At 30.6% G+C, this 19,822-nt stretch overlaps 2 protein-coding genes across 2 annotated transcripts in view; both read right to left on the bottom strand.

The window, feature by feature from the left end:
• LOC126769261 (PH and SEC7 domain-containing protein) overlaps window positions 1-11,768 on the bottom strand; it is a 159,877-nt gene extending 148,109 nt beyond the window's left edge. Inside the window, exon 1 of the mRNA XM_050487928.1 lies at window positions 11,763-11,768. The gene's annotated coding sequence lies outside the window, so the exon portion shown is untranslated. The remainder of the gene's footprint in view (window positions 1-11,762) is intronic.
• LOC126769269 (mannosyl-oligosaccharide alpha-1,2-mannosidase IA) overlaps window positions 1-14,281 on the bottom strand; it is a 65,545-nt gene extending 51,264 nt beyond the window's left edge. Inside the window, exon 1 of the mRNA XM_050487942.1 lies at window positions 13,563-14,281. Within this exon, the coding sequence (XP_050343899.1) occupies window positions 13,563-14,174 (612 nt within the window). The 5' untranslated portion in view covers window positions 14,175-14,281. The remainder of the gene's footprint in view (window positions 1-13,562) is intronic.
• Between the last annotated feature and the right edge of the window lie 5,541 nt (window positions 14,282-19,822).

Raw genomic sequence — 19,822 nt, 5'->3', positions numbered from 1 at the left:
ATAGTTTAGTTTTTTTTTATGTTTTTATAGACATTGTTTGTTCCTCTAAATAAATATATAAAAAATAATAATAAGAATATTTGTTAAAGATTCTATCCATGTGAAGTAATAACTTTAGTGACACCGGGAGGTAAAAGCGTTAAGCGCTGAACGCTAAGCGCTTAGTGCTGAACTTGGAACTTGTGTCGACGCTAACGGCTTCCTTAAGGTTTAACGAGACTGATAACACAAGATAACAACATGTATACGATGTGTCAATTTTGTATACAATTTATATAAAATGATCATATTAATAAAATACTTATTAAATATTGATTATTTGCTATAATACGAATGCTTATGCAATTGCTTAAATAAGAGTATTGATAAGTATTAAACCTATTAATATTAAGTCACTTTTTGATTACAATTTACTTTACATCACTTTTGAGTTCTTAGTTAATTACCAAATTCGCTTGAAAATCTGATCTCACTTTTCCTCGGCTCCCTATTAATATCGCTGACTGGCTGTTGCCATTCAAAATCGTTAATTTATTTATCTTATTTTTTTTTTAAGATAAAACTATACGAACTAAATGTTACTGTCGTGCTACATAGTATCCTAAATAATAAATAGGCATGTAAAATCCTAATAAACTCACCATCGGACGAAAGTCGTTACACAATGATTTTTATTTTATTTACTTACATTATTTTTATAATAAAAGTAGCAAACGGGCAAATGGGCCACATGATGGTAAAAGTAAGCCCTACGACCAAGTAAGTAATATTTATGAAAAGTTTTGCAAATAAAGTCAAAACAATACAGTGCGATAAAAAAATATGACAGAAGGACCATTAATATCAAATAACACTATTTGTTATATATGTAGATAAGACAAACAATTACATAAAAAGTAAAATTTAGATTAGGTGATCAAATTTAGAAAAGAAACTAGAAATTTTGAAGGTAGTTTAGTTTACGGAAGTGTGTTTATTTTCGCGTCGATTTAAATTTTGATTAGAAGATAATCCAAATGCCAAAGGTATAAATGATGGAACTCGCATCTCCATAGCAGCTCTGAGCGGTTCCCGAGGGACATTCAAAGATAAGAACGGAGCACGCGCCTAATAAACTATGCAAAAACATATTTTGTATAGGAGGTATTTCTAACAAGAATGGAAGTTGGAGTCGTTATAATAATATTTCACACATATAATCAAAATACTGAAGGAGTTTGCCGATTAAGAAAAACGAGTAAAACATTTTGTGTTAGTAATCACTAAAACGAATGCTAAAACGCTATTAATCTTATTATAGCTTGAGGTCAAGTATAAAATTAACATCAGACGACAGAGCGGCAGTGGGAATTTATAAGTATTAATCAATTTACTCACTTGTTAAATATTATTTTTGATAAACACGCAATACAATTATTAAGTAAAATAAGTTACAATAAATATGTTATTTCTAATTGAGGATTAAGGAGGTGGATTATAGCGCTCTGCGCAACTGCTTTACGTACTTTTCGAAGTAGTATGGGATTGTTACACTGTCAATAAAAACTCTAGGTTGCTAAAAAACACGAAATGACTTTTATGGGCTCAACCCGGGTTACGAGCCCGAGACCTCTTGATCTAGAACCGAAAAGACAGCCAACTAGACCAATGAGGTAAGACTAATGACGAATAATGATCTATTGTTTGCTGTATCTCATTTCTCTTTGTAAACGAAGAAACGATGCAATTAAATTCTTAAGGATAAATTAATAGACAAATATTTAAAATAAAAAGTAAACGATTTATAGATTTGAGACAATTTTTAATTGATGACAGCCGGGATGAAAAGTTAGAGGATAATTTTTTTTTATGGGTTCGTTAATAATAATAATAATTCTGTTAATTTTTTGTTCAGATTGTTCGTCCGTATTATGTATATACATATTAAAGATTTTTCACTACGACTTCACATACAAGATTACAGAGGTTTAATTAACCCGGTTTACGAGTATCGAGCGGAAACGCGGAGACAATGCATTCTTCCTAATAAAGCTAATTAGTGATAGCGCTATCTATCGATCGTTAAGAACTGTTTTGAAAGGCCCTTATATTATATTGTATAATTGTAGGCAGAGGGTAAATACTTGGGTATTGATATTTATTTCTAAACGAATATTCGCTACTGAAGTAGCTCCTATAACATTAATATATTATTGTACCACAAAACCGCATATTGTCAGGATCAAACCTATGAATTACACTTTACTGGCCGGCACACCTACCGTTATCAAAGTTCAACGTGATCAAATCTTTTAAAACCTATACAAACCATTACGAATAGGCAACTATATACGAATTCTTAAAATATTATAATTATCTTTACAAAAAATTATCATCGTGCTGTTGATCACATATAAAAGCCATTCTAATCGTAAAAAAAAACAAATAATTACTTTAAACCATTAAAATATTTATAAATGTACTCCTACAATATTACCATGAACGCGAAAGTTGAGGAATTCAACGATATGTTTCTACATATATGCATATACATTAAATAGAAATAAGAGAAAACACAATATGGGTTATTATTATTCAAGTTATAAAAACCGCAAGAATATGCAGAGAATTTTAACGTGTTCGCGATAACGTGACCTGGGTATATAATGTTTTGTCTTTGTAATTTTAATAAGTCATTCTTATCACACGCTTCAGATAATGGAAATTTTAAGAGGAAATTTACACTATTAAAAATCTGATCAGTTACTGATCAGATTTGCTGATGCTATTGAATAGCAAAATTGTCTCGTTTCTTCATTATTAAGCCAATTGAAGTACACAGCTAAACATAGGCCTCCCCCAAGGTGCACCAAAAGTAAAAAGATCCCAGATATTCGCCTTCCGCAACGAGCCGCATTTGCCACCTTCATTAAGACATCGATCCACTAGGCTGGAGGTCATCCTACGCTGGTTTTGCCGATCCAGTCTCCAATCTTGTCTATCCGAACACTCATTGGTCTTTCGACATACGTGAACAGTCCAGCGTTAGTCTAACGATATATATTTCGTAATAGACTGGTTCATATCAAATGAAACAAATTACGTTTTAAAATGCAGTCATCGAAAAAAAATCGCTAATGCGGGTACGTTACGTTAGGTGCGTTAAATTATAACTTACTGAGCCAATAGAAGCTAAATATTTTATCAGTTCGTTGTACTATTAAATGCTATCATAAATATAAATATATAAATAAAACTATGGAATGAAACTAAATAGAAAAATACAGATGCAAATTAATGTTAAATTTAACAATACCGTTTCTTTAATTCATATTTCAAAGAGGTTTGCAACTGGAGAATCTTGATAAGCCTTATTTAAAACTAAATTTATAGTTAAAATAAATAAAGGTGTTTAAAGCGGATTTCAGTCAACTCCTAATGGCTTCCGAATCAATAGGAAGCCTTTTATGGCACTAAATTCTTAATTAGCAGAGCTGATTACGCTTAACATTAAATTTACACATCTTATATGTTTCATCCAAAGTTTATTTTTCGGTTCAAGTTATATCAAATACTTGTATTTTAATATGTTAATTGTAAAAATGGTAACTGATACATTTGACATAAAGTATATAATGAAATAAAACTAAAGGACGAGGGTTGATACTCAAAAAAAATATTTCGGTTGCTAAGTGTTTTTAAATGAATTTGTATAATTGAGGATATATAGTTTTGTATTCAGTAAGTTTTACGTGATAAATAATATAGTAAATCAAAGCAATTATTGGCCAAAAACAGAGTGTTCCGCCTTTTTTGAGGTTTATTCAAACTTTAAGCTATTATTCTTTAAAGAAGCGTTCCATGAACCACATTAAATTTAACTGACAATTATACTACTCTTAACAAACTTTTATAAACTTGTGAGCAATAATTTATTTTGGTTCCCGTGCGCATCTATCCTAAACGAAAAAATATACGTTGCCCGTGAGTATCAGTTGCGCGATCATTTAAGTGGTTTGCCGCGTTTAAAAAAGTGTAAGCGTAGATTAGATATCAATATTAAGTTCGGAAGTCATTGCGAATGATTTTTAGAAATCTTAATAATGAATAATGCCAGATAGACAGCGTTGCAAGACATGGCGAAATCCAGATAGTGATTTTCGCATCTGTTCGAATAGAAACACTTTATCGATACTTAGAAGTTATAAAAACTGTGATATATATAACTTAGAACAAGTTGTGTTCTAAACGTAGATCAGCCTCAAAATCAAAATACTTACTCCTGCCTTATCTTAAGAAGAAGACATAACGATAAGATTGTTTGCTTTAACAAGTACTGGCGACAATACTACAAAAAAAAACCTAATATACTTACTTGGTTGTAGACCAAGTAAGTATATTAAAAAGTGTCTCAAACTCACTGATTATTTTCGATTGGTCATTATTTCCCATACTTGGTATATTCACTTCATAGTAATAATGACTTTTTTATCTTAATATTGCATTAGAATGGTAATTATAATTGATTTTTGTGCTAAAACAAATGACGACAGTGTTTATTGTTCATAAAATGTACATAAAAATATTTTTTTATTCCTTCAATTACCGACTTTTTATTTAAAATAATATTTTTTTACATTCGTTATGATGTCTGCTACTAAATAAAATTGATATCACATTACGTAGCCGATGGGCGAAAATTTCCCTTATCAACTTTATTTATTGAAAATACAGATAAGTATGAAACAATAAATGAACATTAAAAATAAATTCATAAATATAATTCATAAAAGAGAAGCAATATTAAAATATATATATACATATTTATAGACCATACAATAGGTTGTTTTATAGTCGCCAAAGTATTACGCTATTGTAGGCTCTTGTTATGTTCGGTAGATCGTTTGTAAAATAAATTGAATAGTCCTTGTAAAGGCCTCCTAGAATTACTTGTATTTTTATAAGAATTTATAGGGATAAAATAATAAAATCATTTATATTATTTATATTTATACGACATATTATGAATTCGTCAGCATTTTAATATTGATTTTACAAAACAACGTAAGTTTAGTAACCATTCGATTTAATATTGTTATAGATTTTTTTGTAAAAATATATTTGTTTGAAGTATCTAAAAACCTATGCGATGGTCAAGATGTTGATTAATTTAATTAAATTAAAAAAAATATCCATAAACTTCAAATGTAATCAGGATATGAAGAAAAAATAGGAAAATATACAATTTTAATCAAAATTACACTCCAAAGCGTGTGTACCCGACATGCTCATAAAAATAATATAGACACAGTCCGTTGCTTATAATTATTAATTAAATTCAATAAACTAATAAATTAAATTATATTAATAATTTATATTACTATTGTGATAATTTCCTCAAACTTTACATCCCCAACCTTACATCAAATTACACTTTTACTTCTTTTAAATACAAATAATTATATGAAATTCACGCTTTTCACTTCAATAGTCTAAATTTAAAGCGGATGAAACTGCGGAGCGGCGCTACTTGTATAATAATATTATATTAATAAATACTAAAATCTTCTCCGAAACTCGTTGCATCTTCTGTATAAGATTTTTTCAGTAAGGCATTAACAAAAATATGTCAACTCATTTATTAATTAAAATAGATATATATCATTCTGTTTTATTATTATCAAGACCATGGATTTCATTATTTGATATAATCTAAAGCGATTATATTTATATCGCTTGTGTGTGAAGTAATGGTAGTGGTGGTAGGTAGAAGGTGGTGGTGGTAGGTGTGGTATAATGTAGGGAAAAGTTATTCTACTCTAATAAGATTATGAAAAACTATTCAAACTGAAAGTGAACAACTATAATCAAGTTAACGTCCAAGTAGTTACCGTTCTTTATTATTAAGATTCTGATCTAGTATAACTGTTAAATTAAAAACTCATAATGGAAATATAAATAAGGCATATTATTCTCTACAAGATTATATATATGATAAGAGAGATTTTCATACAGGATATTATATATTTCAATTATATTTTTACATGTATATTTTATTATTACATGTATATTTTTGGATAACGAGTAATTACTGAGTTTCATGTTAGTTCTACTCGGCAGAATCTACTTTCCGACCCGGTGGTAGGTTTACTTTAAATTTAACCATATGAAAAGACAAAAGTGCCGACTTGAATAAAGTATATTTTGATTAAATTTTACTACAATAGCGATATCAGTTTTCGTTTGAGATAATATCCTAACTAATATTATAAATTAGAAAGTGACTTTTTGATACGCCTTCATGTCTTAACTACTCAACCGGTCATCATGAAATTTTATAAACACGTTTTCTGGACTACAGGAGAGGACATAATCTAACGATCGACGTCTCACGCCGGAGAACCCACGGGTAGAAGCTAATTAAAATATAGTTCTAAATATTTGAAGTGAAGTGACAAACCGTAAAGTTCAACTCGAAATGTCACTTTTTTGTTAATCTACCATTTTCCCCCTAATATTTGGTGCTTATTTTAATTAATCATTTACAGTACAGTAACAGCCTGTTAATGTCCTACAGCTGTGCTAAGGCCTCCTCTCCCTTTTGAGGAGAAGGCTTATTCCACCACGCTGCTCCAATGCGGGTAGAATACACATGTGGCAGAATTTAATGAAATCAGACACATGCAGGTTTCTTCAAGTCAAGCACGAGATGCATTATAAACACAAATAAATAATTATTTGAAAGAAGAATATTTATATATTTATTATTGTCGATGTCAAGCATCGAATATTCCATTACAGCGTATTACTTTACTACGTAGTGAGTAATACACAATGAATGAAAGAAAGTTCAAATGGTACGAAGGTTATGTCAACATCTTGATGAGACAACGCGAGATGAGACGACAGCCGCAGTTCGGTCATTAGGCGTAATAAAGAGTTCCGGTACATCGTTCTATTTGCTAATTACTATCCTAGTTTACTAGGGCTGACAACCATCACGTTATTTTTTCATAACAATGAACGTTACAGTTTTTGATGCCAAGTTTAATTTCTGTCTTCAAGTCTAATGTCTTTAACTCTGCGACCTTATATATTTTAAATATTAAAACTTCTAGGTATTCAACATTTTTATTTGTCTCTTTATATTATAATTTTATGTGTCATTTGAAACATTTATAGCTAAGGCGGTTAATCTTGTAAAATCCAATGCAAAGCAAGTCAGGTAGCTGTTAGTACTTGACCATCTAAAAAATGTTACATAAGAGTAAATCTTTGAAGTAAACTCACTCTTATATTTTTAATACACCTTCAAGAATCGCTCCTAAGATATCATTTGCAAAATACCTTTAACTTGATACAAAACGGCTCTATTTAATATATTCATGAAGCTTACTTAACTACTGTGATATTTAGAGCGTAACTTAAAATATTACGAAAATATGATATTCAGAATTAATATCGCTATGATGATAAGAACATATGTATATACATACAAATAATATGTATCATAGATATCATTTAAATTATTATGCATGGATAATGTCGATAAACTGGTGTTGCAAGGTTTGACAAAGATAATAAATAAAAATTATATATACAAAAAAACCGTAATTGCTGGATTTCACATATTAAAAATTAAAAATAATATTTTTGGATTATTAATTTACACTTAGTTACCAAATATATATTGTCCTAATATTTTTTTTTAATTTAAATATATAATACCACTACCGCCTCGGTTACGCACATGCTAATTTTTTTACCAATTACATTATAAACATTCGCCAACCGTTTCTTTCCCCTATATTTTTATAATATAGTTAGGCGTATGTGCACATCACACCTGATAATAAGTGGTCACGACCGCCCAAAAATATTGGCGCTGCAAGAAATCTTAACCATTCCTTACATTGCCATGCGCCCCCAAACTTGGGAATAAGAATTTATTTATTTACTTTTACTTGTAATCAACGGCGTTACAGAAATGGTTTTACAGTTATTATTCACTAGCCGACCGCGCCCCCTTCGTTGGGCGGTTAACATTTTTATTTGTGATCGATTGGCCGAACATTAATAAAATTGTCTCGCGTATTTGATATTTTAAATTATCTCTTAAAAAACATAGGATTACAATTTTATAATAGGAACCTTGAGAAAAAAATAAAAGTAAAGACATAGTATAAGTATTAATATTTACCGTAAAAAAAACATTCTTGCTTAATAATAATGCGAGAAAATCGTATCATGATTATATGATATTACACAAGGGACACATTTTGTCTGTAGTTATACTAGCTCACTCACCCTTCAAACCGGAACACAACAATTTTGGAGCGGTATTGCTGTTTGGCGATAGAATGTGTGAAAAGTGGGTGGCACCTACCCAGATAGGCTTGTACAAAGCCCTACCACCAAAATAAAAACTGTACTACTGTAGGGCACACCACGCTTTGCGTATTTTTCACAGATTTAGCTGTGTGAATGTACTTATCTTTAAAACTACTAGTACGAATTGCAAAATAAAACACTATCGTTATTTAGTCTTTGTTTTATTCTCTGTTTTTAAAACATAAAAATGGTTACTATTATTTCTGTATGAAATATATGTAAATGTGCAGCTGCTGACTTTTTGGAGACCTACAAATGTTTCGTAAAAAGTTTTTTGTGTATGTTGCATTTTTGGCAGCGTTCGCTTCAAAAACGACTAGACCGACAATTTTATTTCAGACTACGCCAACATATTAAGCTATATCACGAAAATATGCAACATCTTTTATTAATATACTATGTGTTATGTAGTTTTAAGATGATTCGGGGAAATTGGGAGTCATAGAACGTAAAGACATAAAGATAACTGTTTAAACTGTACCTGCAACTATAAATCAGCCTTATTAAATAAATAATAAAATAAAATAGAAAAAAAATCATATGATTAAGTGACAACATAAATTATGAGCCAGGTGCGCGAAGCCGCGGATAACAACTAGTACATACGTACCTTAATTTATACGTTAATTTCATATTTTGAATTATACGTTAAAAAATAAATGGAATTAATGTTATTGTACAAAGATCTCACCCATAAAAAAATAAACTAAACAATACAATTGTTGGACAATGATTGGCTGTTGATGATGATGATGATGAATACAATTGTTCGGATCGGTTTACGCAATCACATGATTTAGCGAAACACAAATAGCGTGTTTGACGTCGTTTAAGAGCGACGTAATTAATATTTTTGGATTATTAACTTTACTTATTACTTTGCGAAAAAGTTTGATGATGGAAGTTAATTCGGATCGAGGTAATTGAGAAAAAAAAAATAAAAATTAAATTTAATAACACAGCGGCTGAAAATACCCGAGCAACCTGTGTGGCAACGGTGTGAAGCGTTTTAGAGAGGATGTTATGAATGATTGTCCAGCCTTAAGTTTCAAGACTCTTTCTGGAATCTTAATTTTGTTTACAAAAGTATCGCGGGCGCTTGTGGAGGCGAGATCGGTAACTTTTTGTCTATTATGTGTCAAGTCAACTGTGGAGCGAAAACGATTCCATAAGTCCGTTATCTTAAGCGAACTCTATAGTGATTGTAAAACTCGCAGCGCGCGCGTGGAGATTACATCGCACACAGGCGCCAATACGACGACGCATGAACGTTATTTTAAATAAACTTTATTTTAAATAAGGTTCTTGCGTCGTCGTATAAATATTTCATAAATTTAGACTTGTAACTTATTATTGAAGGGGGTGGGGCAAACGAGCAAGATCATCTGATGTGACTACCACCGCCCATAGATATCGGCAACACCAAAGGATTGCATATGCGGCACGTACCTTCCAAGAAGGATATGGTCTTTTCTTAAAAGTCATATGAATTTCGTTTGGTTTGGTGGTTTTCTTAAAAGTCATATGAATTTGGTTCGCCGTCAACAACTGGTTCCTCAGTGATTGTTGAAAATTATTGTATATTGGTTAAGTTACAAAATTTATCTCTCAAAATATCCTTGACGTCCATGTTACTACAACCTCAATCTCTCATAATTTTATAGTAAGAGACAGTATTGTACACCACTGTGCATGTGGCTAGCTGGCGTCGCGTCTGCTGATGGCTATCATATTTTATTTACGACTGATATAAAATAATTTAATGGTGTCCTATTAAACTGACGATTTTAAATTTCTCTTAAATTATTTCTAATGTGCTAATAAATCCTAATTTTTCATTGTTTGTAGTTAAATAATACGTTATTATCTTAAAGACTTACTTGACTCAAAACGCTAAAGAATAAAAATATATGCATACGTATGATTCTAAATTCGAATGTCTGACTAAAAATATCAAACGGTGTGAAGCTTACTTTACATTGTACCGTACCAGCGATGTTTGTCACTAAAACGGTAACATAAATATGACACATACGGTGTTTTTAAAGTTAAACTCTACATTAACATCATGAAATAAATATACCAATTAATGTTTACACGTACTGGAAATTATTACATTTAAATCAACTTCGACTTCCTTATTTATCAACAACTATTATACAAATAAGTCTATCTTAATAATTATTTTATATACTAAGCTATTCCAAAGTAATATACATTTAGAGATCGCACTCCAGCAATGTGGGTTCCCGCAATCCAGCGGGATCCAGCATAGTTTTATTTCCCGCGGGATACCGCAAATCTTGCGGATCCACGACGCGAATCCGCAGTTGACAGAGAAATACTTAAACAAAAGAAATGATGACATTTGAAACTGATGGAGTGACAGGGAAGTATTTGACTTTGTTGCACGACTATTAACTATCAAACCAACAAGCGTGGAGGCATTAGTGAAAACCGTATGAAAAGCTATTCGGTTGTTTATATACTACTATAAAAAGGTTTAAGTTTTTTGATAATATATACGGAATCCAGCTGGAATGTAATAAATCTAGCACAAATCCAGCGGGATTTATTATTACCCAGCATAAGATTTAAAAAAAGCTTCATGTTGTTATTAGTAAAAACGTACACACAAACGGAAAATCGTTCCCTTAATAGACGAGACCTCAATCTCACAGTGGAACATTTATGAGTTGTAGCTTTATTTAACTACGCTGCTAATGCGGATTGGAGGACCTTATGGTGTTTTCCCTTACCACCAACCTCTCGATGAATTATAAAAACTAATTTACTTACCTATTATTAAAACCGTTGTTTTTATTATAATTCATTATTATATTGTATTTAATAGAGTTTAACTTCTACACTTAGAATAGTCTTTATGAAATGTAGATTAATAAACATTCGTCGACCTCTCCGACTGATCAAATATGTACAAAAGGATTTTGCGCACATTGCGCCGGAATAATAGCAGACTGATTGAATATTTATTTAACGCGACGAAGACAAATCGTTAATGTTTTAAATACAAGTTTCTTTTATTTACAATCTTAATTTTAAAATAATCTGAATAATTGTTGTAAAATTAAAAAGTTTAGATTAATTTCATTACTAAGTAGTAATTAAGAACTATTAAAATATTTATAATGGCTATTACTTGCTGCAGTCATCTTGTCATACCTACTTATTGAAGGAAAACAGAAGCTATTTTTGGCGGTGTGTTAATGTCACTTCTTACAGTTCTGGATATTTAAGCATAAGATAGATAATTGTTATTAGCATTGTAAGATTATTAAATTGACTAGCTCGTTGCTCTAGTAGCAAGTTTGTGCGGCTACAAATTATAAGGTCCGGAGTTCGAAGCCTCGTACGGGTGAATAAAAACTTACTTTGAATTTCTGTAAAAATAATAATCTAATGGCCGCGCCTCGGAAAGAACGCTAGGCAGTTGGATCCGACCCTCTATCCTCTTAAGTCGCGATCGAGTCCCATCGAATTATGAAAATATGGAATAGATAGTTCAGAGAACAACCAAAATTTTAGATTTCACCCGCACATTCTTTACACACCCATGTTGGCACGCGATCTTATTCCTATGCTGTCTATCTATAACGACGGTTAGTATTGTATTTAACTTTATTTTTGTGTAGCACAAATTTTACAAATTATTCTGAAGAATATGACATAGTTCTTTTGACTGTAACAAATAAGATAATTTATACGAAGCGCTGTCAAAAAAAAAATCGGTAGTCCTCAGTTCGCAACGACGCCGCAGCGACCGATTTAAGCAACAAATATTTGTTTAATCGATATGGTTTTTCGCGGAAAGAAAACGTAGTATGCGCCACAATCCTCTAGGATTGTCCTATGTAAACTACTCAATCATTACATTTTATTTTATTTTATAATCAAGTCATATATCACAAGTCACCTGACGGAACGAATGCAATATTTTAGTAATAAACATGTATATATTATGTGTGTGCGCGCGTGTGCGCTGGTGTCGATTTTTTTTGTTTTGAGCAATTATATCATTAGCCAATTAGTATTTGACTTCTATGCAAGTCATATCAGACATATAGCATTTAAGAATCATAGACACAGCCATTGTATGAATACATATTATCTTAATATATATCCTGTTATAGGTGACCTTGAACTTTAAGCTATAAAATATACTCGGCAATTTCGGCTTTACAGCAATAATTGTTGCTTAAATGTTTTTCTTATTTATATATTTTGACTGTAGATGAGATAAATTTTGAGAATGATGATGAATGTCAGAATTATCAATCAGGCCCTGGCAGGTCTCATAAACTACGATGGGATGAATTGAAATTCTAAAGTAACGACAATTAACTGAAATACCGTGTATTTCTTTAAGACATTGTTAGCTCAATCTGAAAAATTGAATTTGAACACTTAAGTTTTAATAATATTTGTAGCACAAGTGCAATCATAACCTTTTAACACTAAATAAACTAATGGATTCTCCTGTACAAATATTTCTAGCTTATTTCATTGTCATCCGAGCATATCTTGAATGAGTGTCTTTTTATGTTAGATATTAGTGAATACAATTAGAAACCATATGTTTTGTGTCAATGTATATTCAAGCAGATTACTCTTAGTATTCGTATTAAAAAAGTGTATTACAAAATAATACTTATCTTACTTTTGACATTCATATTTAAAGTTAAATTACTTCACAAATTAAAAAAGAATTAGATTTCTATGAGTAATCAAAAAATTTGGATATTCTATAGATGTATTATGTTATAAGACTATTTAATTTAAATATATAACAAATATAATTAATATCTTTTCTAGTGTCATTAGGTTCATGATGTTTTCTTAAATAGCCGTAGTATTTTTTAACAATATTTGAAACGGCACCATGAAAATTAAGTTAACATATTTAAGATGTACTTTTAAATTAACTCTTAGGCACTTATCTATTATTATTAGAGTTTTTGAAAATATATAAATGAAATTGTATTTTAGAAATAATAAATAATATATTTATATATCATACACAATCAAAGTTACCTTGAAAATATGATCCAAATCATAACGCTTTTAGTTAATGGATATATAATAAAGTAACATATTGTTATAAAAGTAATTAGAAGTAGTTTATTAAAAGACCTTTATTTGTTATCTTGGCTTAAAAAAAAGGAGGTACTTACCTCTTTTACTGTGTCTCTTTTCTGTATGATATCGGGATCGGTACTGGGATTAATAACTGGGACAACATATTGCTTCAATGAACCTTCCACTTTCATGTCTGACACTGGTATATCTTTGCTTGCAGCATTGTTTCCCAATACAGGTTCCTCAATGGCATTGACTGGAGGCTTGCTTGGTCCCTTGGAAGAAGAAATAGAAGGTGCCACATCGAATTGTGGCCTTTCCAGCACTTTCATACCCATTTCTTCGTCTATCTTTGCACGCAAGCGATTCCTATCTTCAACTACGTGGGGATCATCACCTTCGTCACCATGACGAACGATGCCAACGACAGGAAAATCACCAACATCGTTATGTGCAAGTGGTGGTGGCATGAGGAGTTCTGGCCCTGCCTTTTGAATTCGTTTATAAACATTATATACACTATCGTTCACACTTGTCGAACTTTTAAACTCTGGCAAATAAAATAATGCGCCTAGCCACACGATAGCAAATGTCAAAAGCACAGAAATAATCAAATATTTTTCGCGAAGACGAAATGAACGACGAGAAATGGACGGCACGGGAACTCCATTAACAAATCGTTGGTAGCTTGGTAAAATTCCCGTCATGTTTACGTAAACACTGTATCTAATAATATCCTAAATAATAACAATAAATGTCAGTTTTTATAGAACGACCCGTCATTGGCGGTCGCCATTAAAGAACTGAATTTTACTCTATGTACCTAGTACCTACTGACTGAACACTGAACTGCCAAAGAAGTGCCAACTTGACTCATCATAAGGGCGGTACACAAAGTAGGAAAATGCTACAGAGTAATTAATGAGTAAGAAAATTGAAAAGGAAGTAAATATTACAATCCTTATTTATTTATTCTCGGCTATATGACACATAAATGACAAACCCAAAAGTAAATTTGATTTTAATTCACTAGAATCTTACATAATATAGTGACAATAAATATAGCATGAAAGCTTAGCTTAACAACGTTCAATTTATTTGTTTAATTGAAAGTTAAAATAAATTTATAAATTTTAAATTTATTTTATAATCTTGTATGTGTTATTAAAAACAACATAAACAAAATAAAATGGAGTCAAATTTCCAATAATATACAAAAACTTTGCACTTAAAATATCCGAACGCGGTCATAGACTAAGAATTGTCACAAATTGTCATTGATACAATTCCGTTCCCGCCATGTTACAAAAATTTTATTTGTGAAATTGCTTCTTTCATAATCTTATACTAAGCACGTACAAAATATAATCAAATACTTTAAAATATATGTTAGTTCACATATAGGTTAATAAATCTGATAATTAATATTGTAAGGTTCTTATACATCCAGTAAAACGATAAAAATTGTTTATTAAATTATTTAAAAAAACACAAATTTGATGCCTGTAAAATCTACATTTATTTTTATAAGGTCCCTCAGAAATCAAAGACAAGAAGTTGTACCTCAAAAGTTATTTATCGAAGATTACACTTCCTATGCTTGATGTTATATATATTTTTAATTTATCAGATGTTTATGCTAGTGTCAAATATAGACATACTGGAAGTATTATCGCCATCGTTATTTAATTAATGATTCACCACACCACAAGTGCAAGCTACTATACCTTATAAGTTTTAATAACTTTAATATTGTGTATGCCTTTCGTAGTTTAAATGTTACTTACATGTACATTGTACAAGTAATTACAGCAAAATACACACATATGTGCAATACAAAAAGATCGTATGCAACTAACATTATTTTACTAAAAATGTTTTTTTTTAAATCTAAAACTAATTTGAACCAATATAAAAAATAAGCCGTCCGTCCGTCCAGAGCTTGTTAAGAAACGTAAAATTGAAATGACGAAGATTAAATGAGTTCCCGTTTAACTTTCATTAAAAAACCCATCTAAAATGTTCCGACCAAATATTTATATTATAGAAAAAACGTAAAGAAATTCTAGTAACTTATTGAGATATTTAAATAAAACCTATTTTCATGGTCTTTCGGTTAATTCTGCTCTATTAATTAAATTAATTAATTAATTATTTCTTACACTTACTTGTTCATCTTCGGGTACATCAGATTTATTTAAAGATCCATATAAAGTAGTCTCTTTCTTCAGCCCATTCTTTTCAACATTCTCATCGTCTTGGAAACGTTCCTCAAATTGATCTTTATCATTTAATTTTTTGTAATCATCACTTTCACCAATCTCATTTAATGGTATTTCTTTAAAACTGGTTATTGTGGCCGTAACGCATACAATGAAAATTATTATAATAAGGAAAAATACGGCTCTAAAGTGGCCCCTAAATATTTCTCCTAGAAACATTCAAATTCGTTGTCAATATAATATATATTTAAAACGCAATTATTACATCTTTACTTAATTTTTTTAATTAAAAACTACCCTCGTCTTAAAAAGAATTTACTCTGACCTGAAAACTGGTGAAAGAAACTCGAGGTATTTTTTTCAACCTTACAATATAATTAATAACTCTATTTGTACTGGAGGCGAACATTTCATCTCTAACGCAACGAACGTTAATTATCATCTAAAAAGTCGATACTTTTGTAATATCTTCCACATGAGACGTCATTTTTTTTCAACTTTTAAAAATAATGTTTTCTGGAATACTGTATTTAAAGCATCCACTTTATTCCACAAAAAGTTACACTCCTTGTGTAATCGAGTAGCTGAAGTTACAAAATCTATGTACATATATATTTCATAACAGCATTAAAATAATAGTTTTAAATCATATCGTCATAAGCACTAGTTATTACAAGTAGAACTCCACTTACCCAAGGAAGTTTCATACCAATTTATTCCTCCAAGGGCATAGCCCATAAATCCACCTAAGCCAGCCATGACAGTAAAAGTACTTAGTCGTTTAGCATGATCCTCTGTAAAATCATAAAGTGCAACATATTATAAAAAGCCTTTGTAAGAAATTAGGTATCAAATTTCTTTTGAAGTTAATTTTATACTTCTTACAGACCATCTTACATACAATACATATATAGTAACAAAAAGTAATGTAGCCTGTAAATATCCCTACTGAGCTAAAAGCTCCTCACCTATTGAAGAGAAGATTCAATGCGAATTGATTCACATACGGCGGATTTTCGATACAATATTTTTTTCAGCATCGAGCACGAAATGAATTATAAAGCAAATAAGCAAATTAAAAAAAATACAATGGTGCAAGCCCGGATTTTATTAGGAATATGTCAAATCTTTAATATAATAGATGATGTTCTATAGATGTTATTCAAGTTGGTTGGTAGTTTTGAGGCTATTTTTGAGGCCAGATCAGCACCTATGTTTGCAAAGTATTTGTTTACTGAGTTTACTGATGCCAGGGTTGTTTTATTTATATTAAAGAGTTCAAAGGGTGAGTTTGCAGTTTTATTTAGGTTATTAATATTTTTTATTACGTTCCATAGTTTTTTGTTATTATTTCCAGCGGCTTTAATTTCATTTCTTTCGTAGTCCCTCTTACATTTTTTTAAAATTTGATTACAAATTTCTGTAACCTTTATATGTGATTCTTAGTCTCATTATTTACCTCTTTCTTTAATTTGTAGTGCATTCTAACCCTAGATATTACTAAAGTGATAAGAACAGGTCGATGTGGGAAGTATGAAAATTAATAAAAAAGTATGTCGACACGTTGCGATATGCTAGTGTAACACACCTATCTAAGCTACCTACAATTAGGGATTAAGAATATTTCTAAATATTTCATATTAATAGTATATTTTATTTTGTTTTCTCATATTTTATTGGTTTTGTCATAATTTATAAATAAGAATGTCGTAATATTTTTTTGTTAAGTGTAACTGCTCCTTAATATTTTTAAGTTGGCAGCATAGTATTTTTAAAAATAGGCGATAAAAAAAAGAATTATAAACACGGAGAGTTAGACATTGACATAGAGAAAGACATTGACCCAACCTACTTGTACAACATATACTATATTCTCTTACTTCACGCAACTATTATCTCGACCTACACAATTTTAACATTCTGTAAATACATTAAAAAGATTTATATACATATTTCAAATGAACAGTTATATAATAAAAGTAAACACGCAAGCTGTAAAAATGCCTCCTGGGTAAAGGATTTGTTCACCGCTTGATATTGTTGTGTTCCGGTTTGAAGGGTGAGTGAGCCAGTGTAATTACAGGCACAAGGGACATAAAATCTTAGTTCCCAAGGTTGGTGGCGCATTGGCTATAAGCGATGGTTGACATTTCTTACAATGCCAATGTCTAAGGGCGTTTGGTGACCACTTACCATCAGGTGGCCCATATGCTCGTCCACCTTTATATTCCATAAAAAAAAATATATTAATTTTTTTTTTGGTTTTTAAATATTTTATACGAGTATATAGTAGTGCATCTATCTTATGCATTTCAGCAAACAAAAAGCTAAAGTCTATTGGTAATTGTGTTTTTCATAATAATGTTTTGTATAAGATTAATAAATATGTTCACGCACTGATCTGGATTGTTATTTGTATTATATATCTCACTAAAATCTAAATTTTTACAATCATCTTTTAATTTGTCAAAATTAAATTTATGTATTTTATTTTTTTATAGTATTGTTATTTTTATTCATACATAAAAGAAATGGTTCGTGATCTGCTATTGCTTTTTTTAAGATAAAGGTAAAAGACGTTGGTGTTTTAAAGATTATATGATCTAAGCAACTGTTGGCTCTTGTAGGTGTAATATGCCGGGACTAAATCAAAAAATGACAGGACTTCAAGATAATTTGAAGTATTCTGATTTAAGTCAGCAATATTAATATTGATGTGTCCCATTAATATTATGTTTTTATATGATGAGAGCTGCACGAGCAAGTTGTGAAGAGATTCAATAAAATTATTTAAGAGGCGGAAACTAGGAGGTCTGTATATGGCAATTATCACCGTATCTTTATTTATTTTTATTATGAGGCAATTATTCTCCTGCATGTTGGGTTCTTCTACTTTAAAATCTATGTTATTATTCAAAATTACAATGACCCCATCGTTTTGATTGTAGTTTACTTAAGTACTAAAACACGTGTATCCCGGGATATTGGGGAGATTAAAGACGGAATGAGTTAAGTTTTTAAATTGAATGGAGCAATATTTTATAATTATAAATATAATAAATATGCATAGAATCGATATTTCGTAATACACAAAATTATTATGCAAGATATATATATAACGAATCTTTATATAATTTTTAATTATTTATTTCACACTTATTTTTAGACAGAATATGTGAAACGACGGGTGTGTGTAAGGTTTTTTTTCTTGTAAGCCGATAAGCTAAAACTAGAAAATTGACATTAACCATCTTAATTTGTTAAAAACCTAATTTGTAAAATGTTATTTTTTTATACAAATTAAACGATAACAAATACGAGTATGTCCGGCCGCTGGGAGAACACGTTCCTTATGTCAGAAATTTGGCTATGACTACAAAAATGCGACATCACTTTTTAATATACGGCATTGCCTCTCTCTCTGCAAGTACTGCAATGATACAAATATGGATAACATAACGTGAATACGAAATTTCCTCCCGCTGTATTTTCTAATGAATTCTCATTTTATATTTTGTTTTTATTTTATTTATTGTATGATGTACCTACTTATGGGTATAAATATAACAGTGATTATTAAAATGATAGTTTTAATATATAATTGTCTTTCCTCTCTCCTATTTTCTCCTTTTTTACATGTGCTATAATTGAAATTCACTACAAAAGATTGATAATTTTTCTATGGTTAATACACTTTACATCAATCAATCAATCAACAGCCAATCGTTGTCCACTGCTGAACATAGGCTTCTCCCAAGGTGCGCCAAAGCTCCCTGTCCTCCGCCTTCCGCATCCAGTTGGTGCCCGCCACCTTCTTAAGGTCGTCGGTCCACCTGGCTGGAGGGCGCCCTACGCTGCGCTTGCCGATTCGCGGTCTCCACTCTAGGACTCGTCTGCTCCAACGGCCATCGGTCCTACGACATACGTGACCAGCCCACTGCCACTTCAGCCTGCTGATTTTGCAAGCTATGTCACTTTACATATTATATTTAAATTTATAGCTTACTTTTTAAAAAGAATTTAAATATATTTTGATATCTAAGTCTTTATTATAAGCTTACGATCCTTGTTGTATATAATAAATTAGTTATGACGTCATATGTATATTGATATTTATAATTTTTATATATTAT

This window comes from Nymphalis io, chromosome 6 (genome assembly GCF_905147045.1).
Source record: "Nymphalis io chromosome 6, ilAglIoxx1.1, whole genome shotgun sequence".
NCBI classification, from domain to species: domain Eukaryota; kingdom Metazoa; phylum Arthropoda; class Insecta; order Lepidoptera; family Nymphalidae; genus Nymphalis; species Nymphalis io.
This window is presented reverse-complemented; position numbering and strand designations above follow the sequence as displayed.